General features: G+C 70.5%; 1 protein-coding gene across 1 annotated transcript in view; it reads left to right on the forward strand.

The window, feature by feature from the left end:
- CACNA1E (calcium voltage-gated channel subunit alpha1 E) overlaps positions 1-7,470 on the forward strand; it is a 166,855-nt gene extending 159,385 nt beyond the window's left edge. The window contains exons 41-49 of the mRNA XM_055121224.1: positions 98-203; positions 396-503; positions 622-722; positions 1,440-1,546; positions 1,788-1,890; positions 2,145-2,270; positions 3,257-3,434; positions 4,315-4,508; positions 4,715-7,470. Of these exons, the coding sequence (XP_054977199.1) occupies positions 98-203; positions 396-503; positions 622-722; positions 1,440-1,546; positions 1,788-1,890; positions 2,145-2,270; positions 3,257-3,434; positions 4,315-4,508; positions 4,715-5,152 (1,461 nt within the window). The 3' untranslated portion in view covers positions 5,153-7,470. The remainder of the gene's footprint in view (positions 1-97; positions 204-395; positions 504-621; positions 723-1,439; positions 1,547-1,787; positions 1,891-2,144; positions 2,271-3,256; positions 3,435-4,314; positions 4,509-4,714) is intronic.
- The last annotated feature ends 1,772 nt before the right edge of the window (positions 7,471-9,242 follow it).

The raw sequence follows: 9,242 nt of genomic DNA on the forward strand, positions 1-9,242 counted from the left end.
GTCCCGGGGCTGCAGGGGTCCCGGGCCGGCCGCCCGCGCGCTGACCGCCGTCTCCCCGGGGCCGTCTCCCGCTGCTGCTCTCGTGTCTCTCGTGCAGAGGCTGGTGCTCATGAACATGCCGGTGGCCGAGGACATGACGGTGCACTTCACGTCCACGCTCATGGCGCTCATCCGCACGGCGCTGGACATCAAGATCGCCAAAGGTGCGCGTGGGGACACGCGCGTGCCGCGCCCTGTCCGCCAGGGGCCTCGCGGGGCTCCCCGGGGCTGGGTCCCTGCACCCCTGTGGTCCCCTGAGCACCGTGGGTGCCCCCCCTGGACCCCGGCAAGGTCCTTCCTAGACCGGGTGGCTGCGGGGTGGCCGCTCAGGGCCCCTGTGGGCCGCGTCTCTGCAGGCGGCGCCGACCGGCAGCAGCTGGACTCGGAGCTTCAGAAGGAGACGCTGGCCATCTGGCCCAACCTGTCCCAGAAGATGCTGGATCTCCTGGTGCCCATGCCAAAAGGTGGGGGAGGAGGGCGCGCGCGCGGCGGGGTGCGGGCGGGGCCGGTGCCTGGGGGCCGTGCTGACGGTGGGCTCTATGTGTGTGTGTGTGTGTGTGTGTGTGCGTGCGCGGGGGGCAGCGTCCGACCTGACCGTGGGCAAGATCTACGCGGCCATGATGATCATGGACTACTACAAGCAGAGCAAGGTCAAGAAGCGGCAGCTGGAGCTGGAGGAGCAGGTGAGCGGAAGGCCGGGCTGGGGGCGTGGCTAGGGGCTGGGGCGTGGCCAGGGGCTGGGGGCGTGGCCAGGGACTGGAGCTGTGGACTGAGATGGGGCGTGGCCCTGGCTGGGTGTGTGGGGCCGGGAGGGGGCGTGGCCAGAGACTGGGGGCGGGGCCCTGGCTGGATGTGTGGGGATAGGATGGGGCGTGGCCAAAGACTGGGGGCGTGGCCGGAACTGGGCTTGGCCCTGGCGGAGTGGGCGTGGCCTGGGTGGGGGCGTGGCCCGGGGTTGTAGTAAATGACCCGGGCTAAGGAGCCTGGCCCTGGCCCGGGGACGTGGTGCCAGGTTGGGGGCGTGGCTCCGGGCTGGGGTAGTGGTCCCGGGTTAGGCGTGGCTCTGGGCTTGGGGTCGTGGCCTGGTTGGAGTTGTGGCCCAGTCTGGGGGTGTGGCCCGAGGGTGGGAGTGTGGCCCGTTGAGGCTGTGACTCAGGGCTGGGGGCATGGCCTGTTGGGGCTGTGACTCTGGGCTGGGGGCGTGGCCTATTGGGACTGTGACTCCGGGCTGGGGACGTGGCCGGGTCGGAGTTGTGGCCTATTGGGGCCGTGGCTCTGGGCTGGGGGCGTGGCCTGTTGTGTTGTGGCTCCGGGATGGGGGCGTGGCCCCGGGATGGGGGCGTGGCCCGGGCCACCCCATGGTGTACCACGGTGCAACTCCCGACTTCCTGTTCTCCCAGAAAAACGCGCCCATGTTCCAGCGCATGGAGCCATCGTCGCTGCCGCAGGACATCGTGGCCAACGCCCGCGCCCTCCCCTACCTGCAGCAGGACCCGGGGCCCGGCCTGTGAGTGCCAAGGGGGGCTGCGCCCCACCCCCACGACTGCCCGGCCCCGCCTGCACTGGTGCTTCCGGGGAGCACAGCATCGCCCCCAAAACTAAGGAGCAGTACGGGGGGTGGGGGGGCAAGACCTCTGAACCGTTTCATGTGGGGCCCTGGGGGAGGGGGGACCTCAAACGTCCGCGAGGGCCCGGGGAGCACTGTGGGAGGAGCCCGGCGAACCCCTGAGCGCGGCTCTGCCCCGCAGGAGCGGCTACGTGTCGGCAAGCCCCCTGTCGCCGCAGGAGCTGTTCCAGCTGGCCTGCATGGAGCCGGCCGACGACGGGCAGCTGCGGGAGGAGGACGCTCTGGTGAATGGCCGGGCCACTGCGCAGAGCCCCCCGCAGAGGGGCGCCCCCGCCCCCGCCCAGCCCCGCCGGACGCCTCCCCCCCGGGCCTCTGCTGCCGGCCCGCACCCCCCACGTCAGAGGCTGTGTCCGTGCCGTTGTCGGTGTCCGTGTGTCCACCCCGCGTGCCCCCCTCCCCGCCCCCTCCTGTGGAAGGAAGGAGCCGCCGAGCCGGGGCGCGCGGCCGAGCCCCCCAGCGTGGCTGTGTTTGCTTCCAGGAGCCCGCGGGTAGTGCATTAGGCAGCGGGCAGCCCTGTCCCCTCGGCCACCTCCCTGCGGACGCGCTGCAGCCGGCGGGATCCGGGAAGGCGTCCTCTATGCCACGCCTGACCGTGGGTCCCCAGGTAACGCGCGACTGCCACGCCGAGTGGCGCCCGGGCTGCAGCGAGCCAGCCGGGGGGCTAGGACCGGTGGGCTGGACCTGTGGGCAAGGACAGGTGGGTTAGGGCAGGTCGGAGCCAGCGAGCCAGGGGGGCTGGAGCTGGAGGAGCAAGTAAGGGGGAACCTGGGCTGAGGGCGTGGCTAGAGACTGAGGGCGTGTCCCAGGCTGGGGGCGTGGCTGGGGCTGGGTGGGCGGGGACAGGTGGGTTAGGACAGGTAGGCGAGGACAGGTCAGAGTCAGCGAGCCAGGGGGTCTGGAGCTGGAGGAGCAAGTAAGGGGGAAGCTGGGCTGAGGGCGTGGCTAGAGACTTGGGGCGTGGCCAGGGGCTGGGGGTGTGTCCCAGGCTGGGGGCGTGGCTGGGGCTGGGTGCAGTGTGTGGGGCAAGGGACAGGTGGGCAAGGACAGGTGGGTTAGGACAGGTTGGAGTGAGGGAGCCAGGGGCCTGGGGCCGAGGACAGGGGGGCTGGAGCTGGAGGAGCAAGTAAGGGGGAACCTGGGCTGAGGGCGTGGCTAGAGACTGGGGGCGTGGCCCAGGCTGGGGGCGTGGCTGGGGCTGGGTGGGCGGGGCCCGGGCTTAGGACAGGTCAGAGTGAGCGAGTCAGGGGGTCTAGGACAGGTGGGCAGGGACAGGGGGCCGGGGACAGGTCAGAGTGAGGCGGGGGCTAGGACAGGCCAGCCGCCAGCTCCGAGGGGCCAGGCGGGCGTGCGCCCTCCCTGTGTGTGTCCCGCCCCCTCTCCTCGTCTGTCTGTGTCGCGTCACGTCCAGACAGACACGAGTCCTGTGGGTCTGCGTCAGCCTCTGACGGATGCGGGGGGCGAGACGGGCCTGGGGAGGGGGGTGTGTGTGGGTGTGGTACCACCGCCGCCGCCGCCAGGCGTCCCCGCGTGGCCAGCCCGGGGCCGCCGCGCACGCTGACCGCCGCGCCCGCCGCGCGCCTGTGCCCGCAGGTGCTGGACTCCAGCCCCATGCGCCGCTCCTTCTCCACCATCCGCGACAAGCGCTCGGGCGCGTCCTGGCTGGAGGAGTTCTCCATGGAGCGCAGCAGCGAGAACACCTACAAGTCCCGGCGCCGCAGCTACCACGCGTCCCTGCGGCTCTCGGCGCAGCGACTGCACGCCGACACGGGTGAGCCGCGCCCCCAGCGCCGCCCCCCCGCGCTGGGCACCCCAGGCGTGCCCCCAGCTGACGGCCCCCCGGGCGCGCCCCCAGCCAATGCGCCCCAGTTAACCAACCCCATGTTGGGCACCCCAGGCGCAACCCCAGCCAACATCCCCCGCGCTGGGCATACCGGGCGCGCCCCCAGCCAACGCCCCCCAGTCGCCAACCCCGCTCTGGGCACCCCGGGCGCGCCCCCAGCTGACGGCCCCCCGCGCTGGGTACCCCGGGCGCACCCCCAGCCAATGCGCCCCAGTTAACCAACCCCACGCTGGGCACCCTGGGCGCAACCCCAGCCAACATCCCCCACGCTGGGCACACCGGGCGTGCCCCCAGCCAACGCCCCCCAGTCGCCAACCCCGCGCTGGGCACCCCAGGCACGCCCCCAGCCAATGCGCCCCAGTTAACTAACCCCACGCTGGGCACCTCAGGCGTGCCCCCAGTCAACGTCCCCCGCGCTGGGCACACCGGGCGCGCCCCCAGCCAACGCCCCCGAGTCACCGCCTCCGCCGGGCACCCTGGGCGCACCCCCAGCCAACGCCCCCCAGTCGCCAACCCTGCTCTGGGCACCCCGGATGTGCCCCCAGCCAACACCCCCAGCCAACGCCCCCCGCGCTGGGCACCCAGGGCGCGCACCCCGGGCGCTAGCCCCTACGCTGATCACCCCAAGTGCTTCCCCAGCTGCCGCCCCCGCGCCAGGCACCCGTGCGCACTCCCAGCTGCCGCCAACGCAGGCGCCGGTGACCCCGGGCGCCCCGCTGGTCATGCCGGGCCACACCCCGGGCGCGCCCCCCAGCCGCTGGGCACTCCAGCCGCGCCGCTGACCAGAGCCCACCTCTGCCGCCCGCAGGACACAAGTCCGAGAGCCACCGCGCGGGCCGGGAGCGGGGCCGCTCCAAGGAGCGCCGGCACCTGCTGTCCCCCGACGTGTCCCGCTGTAACTCAGAGGAGCGCACCCAGGCCGACGACGACAACGGGGACTCGCCCGAGCACCGGCCGTCCCGCTCGCCCAGCGAGGGCCGAGAGGCCACCCCCAGCAGACAGGTGCGCGCGCACCCCACCCCGCACCCCTGTGCGCATCAGGGACCCCAGGGACGTCCCCCGGGGTCCCCACTGCGGGGCACGGGACACAGCCTGCAGCCTCCCAGTGCTGGAAGCCCGGGAGGGTCGGGGGAGGCCTGTCCCCCCCCCGGAGAGGGTCAGGGGCACCCACACCCCCTTCTAACGTGCCTGCCCCCCGCCCCGCGCAGGGCACCGGCTCGCTCAGCGAAAGCTCCATCCCCTCCGTGTCGGACAACAGCACCCCGAGACGCAGCCGGCGGCAGCTGCCCCCGGTGCCCCCGAAGCCGCGGCCGCTCCTGTCCTACAGCTCGGCCCAGGGCAGCCGGGAGGGCTCCCCGCAGGCGGCGGCGGTGGCCGGCGCGCCCGCCTCGCCGCAGCGCTACATCTCGGAGCCGTACCTAGCGGGCCAGGAGGACACGCAGGCCTCGGATTGCGGCGAGGAGGAGACGCTGACCTTCGAGGCGGCCGTGGCCACCAGCCTGGGCCGTGCCAACACCATCGGCTCGGCGCCGCCGCTACGGCACGGCTGGCAGATGCCCAACGGCCACTACCGGCGGCGGCGGCGCGGGGCCCCGGGGCCGGCCGGGGACGTGCTGAGCGACACAGAGGAGGACGACCGATGCTAGAGCCGAGCGCTGTGCCCCCTGCATGCTCGAGACCACGACGCCGCGCCCTCCCGGGGGCCGCACCCCCCTCTTGCTCCATTGCGCGCACGCACGCACACAGCGGGCAGCGGGGACCCCCGCGGGGACACGCCCCCCGCCCCCTCCCGGGCCCCACGCGGCCGCAGCAGGACGGATGGAGCCGGCCAAGCCATCCATCGCCCTGCGCTGTGGACACCGCGGCGGGGCCTGCTGTGGGCGCTGTCGCCGCCGGGGCTCAGCCCGCGTCGGGGTCACTCGCAAATATACCTCAGCTTCGACCGGCTGCCCCGGGGCCCTCCCCGGCCGTCCCGGCGCGGGCAGTGCAGGCTCTGGGTTCTAGATTGTTCTCTGGGTGCCCCCTCCTCCCCCGGCCCCGGCTGGCAGGTGCTGGGCCTGGAACAGTGGAACAGGTCCGTCTGCTTTGCCGGGACCCCGCCGGGTAGACGCCCACCTCTGCCCAGCGAGAGTACCGCCCCGGGCCCCCTGGCGGACAGGGCTGTGCTGTGGCCGTGTGGCCCCCCGCCCCGTTCCCAAGGCGCCTGGCTCTCGAGGGCAGGGCTGGGACCCGCCCAGCGTCCCCACCCCGGCGAGCAAGCTCCTTGGAGAAGTGCCCCGCCCCTGCACTGACCATAAAGGCCACTCTGCTCTCCGCCGCTGGCCCCCGAGTGTTTCTTGAGGGGCCTGGCCTGCCGCCCGCCTCGGGTCTCCCTCCTCGCCTGGGAGCACTGTCCGGCGAGTCCCGGTTGGACCTGAGTGAGACAGAGGTCACTCGGGGGAGAGCCCACGCCAAAGACACCAGGCCTGGGGGCCGCCCGGTGGGCGGGGCACACCCCAGACTGCTCCCCGCTTCCTCCTGCTCCCCGCCAAGTGCTATTTGGGCGCCGGCCAGCATGCCCGCCCCCCCACCCCACCCAACAAGCCATGGACTGGACATGCGTTCTCAAAGCTCGAACCCGCTCCCAGGAGATGGATGACCCAAGCGAGCTGGATTGCAGGGGCAAGGGAGGGAGGGAGGGAGGGGTCTAGCTTTGGGGGTGGTCTCGCAGGCGACACACCTGCTCTGGCCCCGCGGTGGCCCGAGGGTCCGTCTAGGCTGACCCCCCCCTCGCAGCGACGCTGGGACCCGGAGCCGCGGACTCGCACTCGGAGGAGAGAAACGGTGACGGAGTTTGCGTCGCATCTGGGACGTGGGAAGCGCCGGCTCACTCCCGCCTCCCGCGTTACTTGTGCCTTCAGCCTGAGTGGTCAGCGGCTGCCTGCGGCCGCCGGGGTCTTGGCTCCGCCCCTGCCTAATGCCCCGGTTCCCCTCGCAGCGCCCTGATGCAGGGGTCACTTCCGGCGGGGCCCCGTCCCGTCCACTGCAGCCTCCTATCCCCGCCGGGCACTTGCGAGTCCTCCCTGAACAGTGCTCGGCAACTTGCTCCGGGCCCCAGTGCTCCGTGAGAGAGGGCCGGGCAGATGCACGGCCACGTCCAGCCGGCGCCGTTTCCGTTTCCTCCGTGGGAGACACCACGGGCGCGTGTCCAAGTGAAGGGGATGCCAGAAGGGCGTGACCAGGAAGCAGGAGCCCCCCCGGGGCCCCAGGGCCGCTGGCCGGTGGCATCGGGGAGGCGCCCTGCAGAGCGGAGCCCCCCCGAGCATCTGAACTGCGTCAGGAATCATGGCATGACCCACGGGAGAGGGTCCCGGGCACCAGGGAGGACGCCCAAAGGGGGGGGCGTGAAGTGGCCAAAATTACCCCCAGCCCAGGGGGGCGCCGCTCGGGTCCCTTCTGCTCGGGTGCAAAGCCAGGCCGGGAGGGAGGAGAAGGGGACAGAGGTGGAGACGCCCCAGCACGTGGCCGTGATCCACCTTCACGGGGGTGGGGGAGGGGATGCAGTTGCCCGAAGCTGGACTCACCCCACAGTGCTCTCCTACCCGGGCAGGGCGGTTGAAGGTGGCAGATGGACAGACGGAGGCTGGACTTTGCAGGAGCCCCGGGGCGGGGAGAGGAGGGGGCTTGGCTGGGAGTCAGCGGCGCGGGGGGGCTGTCCCTGGGACGGGGGGGCTCAAAAGAAAAGACCACCAGGAAGAAGAGGCTGTGCCTGGCCACCAGCTGCCCCCCACCCCCGCCATCCGCCCCCCCCCCAGGCTGCCCGTGTCCGCCGCCCTGTAATATAAGTGCTCGTTTGGGTCCAGGGGACGCCGACCAATCCGGACAGAGGAACCGACGCTCGGGGGGGCCTCGGGGGTGGGGTGGGGGGCTTGGAGCGAAGAATTAAAACAAAAAACAAAGCCAACTGCCTCGTGGCGACCGGCCAGCCCGACTCTCTCTGTGCTTCTTCGCTCGCGCACGGGTTTGGGGCTTTTGGGGAGGGGGTGTGGTTGCCTGAAGCTGGACTCACCCCACAGTGCTCTCCTACCTGGGCAGGGGGGCCTTTACACCGTCCTGGGCCGGGGGGGTCTCTGGTGCTGAGGCTGAGCCCTGGGACCCCTCTCAGCACAGGGGAGACGGTCCTAGCCAGCCCAGAGTGCAGGTGGCCGGGATTTGGGGCTCCCGCGGACACCTCAGGTAGGGGTGTGGCTCACGCTCCCCGCCCCGCCCAGCTCAGGGAAACGCGCCTTAGCGGGGACAGTGGCTCCGGGTGGGACCAGCGTTCTTGAGGAGAAAAAGGGATGGGGGCCCCGGGGCTGCCTCGGGGGTCATTACTGCAAACCAGCCCTTCCCGGCCACAGTGCCTTTGCTCGGAGCTTGGGGGGTCACTGAAACCCAAGCGGCCATAAAGGGCTGGCCAGGGGCTGGAGCAACAGCACAGCAGGGAGGGTCCCCGGGGCCCGCCAGGAGGCCACCCAAAAGCTAAGAGAGGAGAGAGTCGGGGGCCAGGCGGTGAGCAAGAGGGCGAGACCCCGATGCAAAGAGGTACCCGCCAAGGCAGCAGCGTCAGGGGAGCAGGGGGAGGCCGGGCCCCGTCTCCCCGAAACAATTTGCCAAGGACGGCCCTGAGAAAGCCCCCCGGGAGCCCCAGATACCCAAGGCCCAGCAAGCACTATTAGGGAGTCTTCCTTGGAGCCAGGCTCCAGGATCTGGTGGATTAGGATGAGTCTAGTTTTGTTTATTATTTATTTTGGCTTTTAGGGTCCCACCTGGTGATGCTCAGGGCTGACATCCAGGCTCTGCACTCAGGAATCACTCCTGGTGGTGCTCGGGGGGGACCCTATGGGATTCTGGGACTCGAACCCGGGTCAGCCATGTGCCAGGCCAGCGCCCTCCCCACTGTGCTGTCGCTTGGCCCCCACCAGATGCGTCTATTTTTAAAGGCGGCCTCTGCTCCTGTCTCTCGGAAACAGGCCTAATTTGCTTATCTCCGGGCTCATTTCCATACGCATTTCATAACAGAACAGGAGCAACATCCGTGGGAGGGAGTCATTGTCCCATTATGGCAACAACATTAGTGACAACAGTTAACAATCCCCCCACAGCCACCAGCAGGCCCAGCGGCTGGCTCACCTGGGGGAAGGGAGGGAGGGAGAGAGAGAGAGAGAGAGAGAGAGAGAGAGAGAGAGAGAGAGAGAGAGAGAGAGAGAGGGAGGGAGGGAGAGGGGAGGAGAGAGGGAGAAGGAGGGAGAGGGAGGGAGAGAGGGAGAAGAGGGAGAGGGAGAGAGAAGTAGGAGGGAGGTGAGGGAGGGAGGGGAGGGAGGGAGGAGAGAGGAGAGACAGAGAGAGAGGGAGGGAGAGAGGGAGAAAGAGGGAGGGAGAGAGGGAAAGAGAAAGGAAGGGAGAGGGAGAGAGAAGTAGGGAGAGAGAGAGAGGAAGGGAGAGAGGGAGAAAGGGAGGGAGAGAGAGAAGGAGGGGAGGGAGGGAGACAGAGGGAGAGAGGGAAGGAGGGAGAGAGAGGGCGAGAGAGGGGAAAGAGGGAGAGAGAGGGAGGGAGAGAGAGGGAGGGAGGGAGAGAGGGAAAGAGAGAGGGAGGAAAAGGGAAGGAGAGAGGGAAAGAGAGGGAGGGAGACGAAGGGAGAAGGAGAAAGGAGGAGGGAGGGAGGGAGGGAGAGAGGAGGTGAGAGAGGGAGAGGAGAGATGGAGGGAGGGAGAGAG

The sequence above is a fragment of the Sorex araneus genome, chromosome X (genome assembly GCF_027595985.1).
Source record: "Sorex araneus isolate mSorAra2 chromosome X, mSorAra2.pri, whole genome shotgun sequence".
In the NCBI taxonomy this organism is placed as follows: domain Eukaryota; kingdom Metazoa; phylum Chordata; class Mammalia; order Eulipotyphla; family Soricidae; genus Sorex; species Sorex araneus.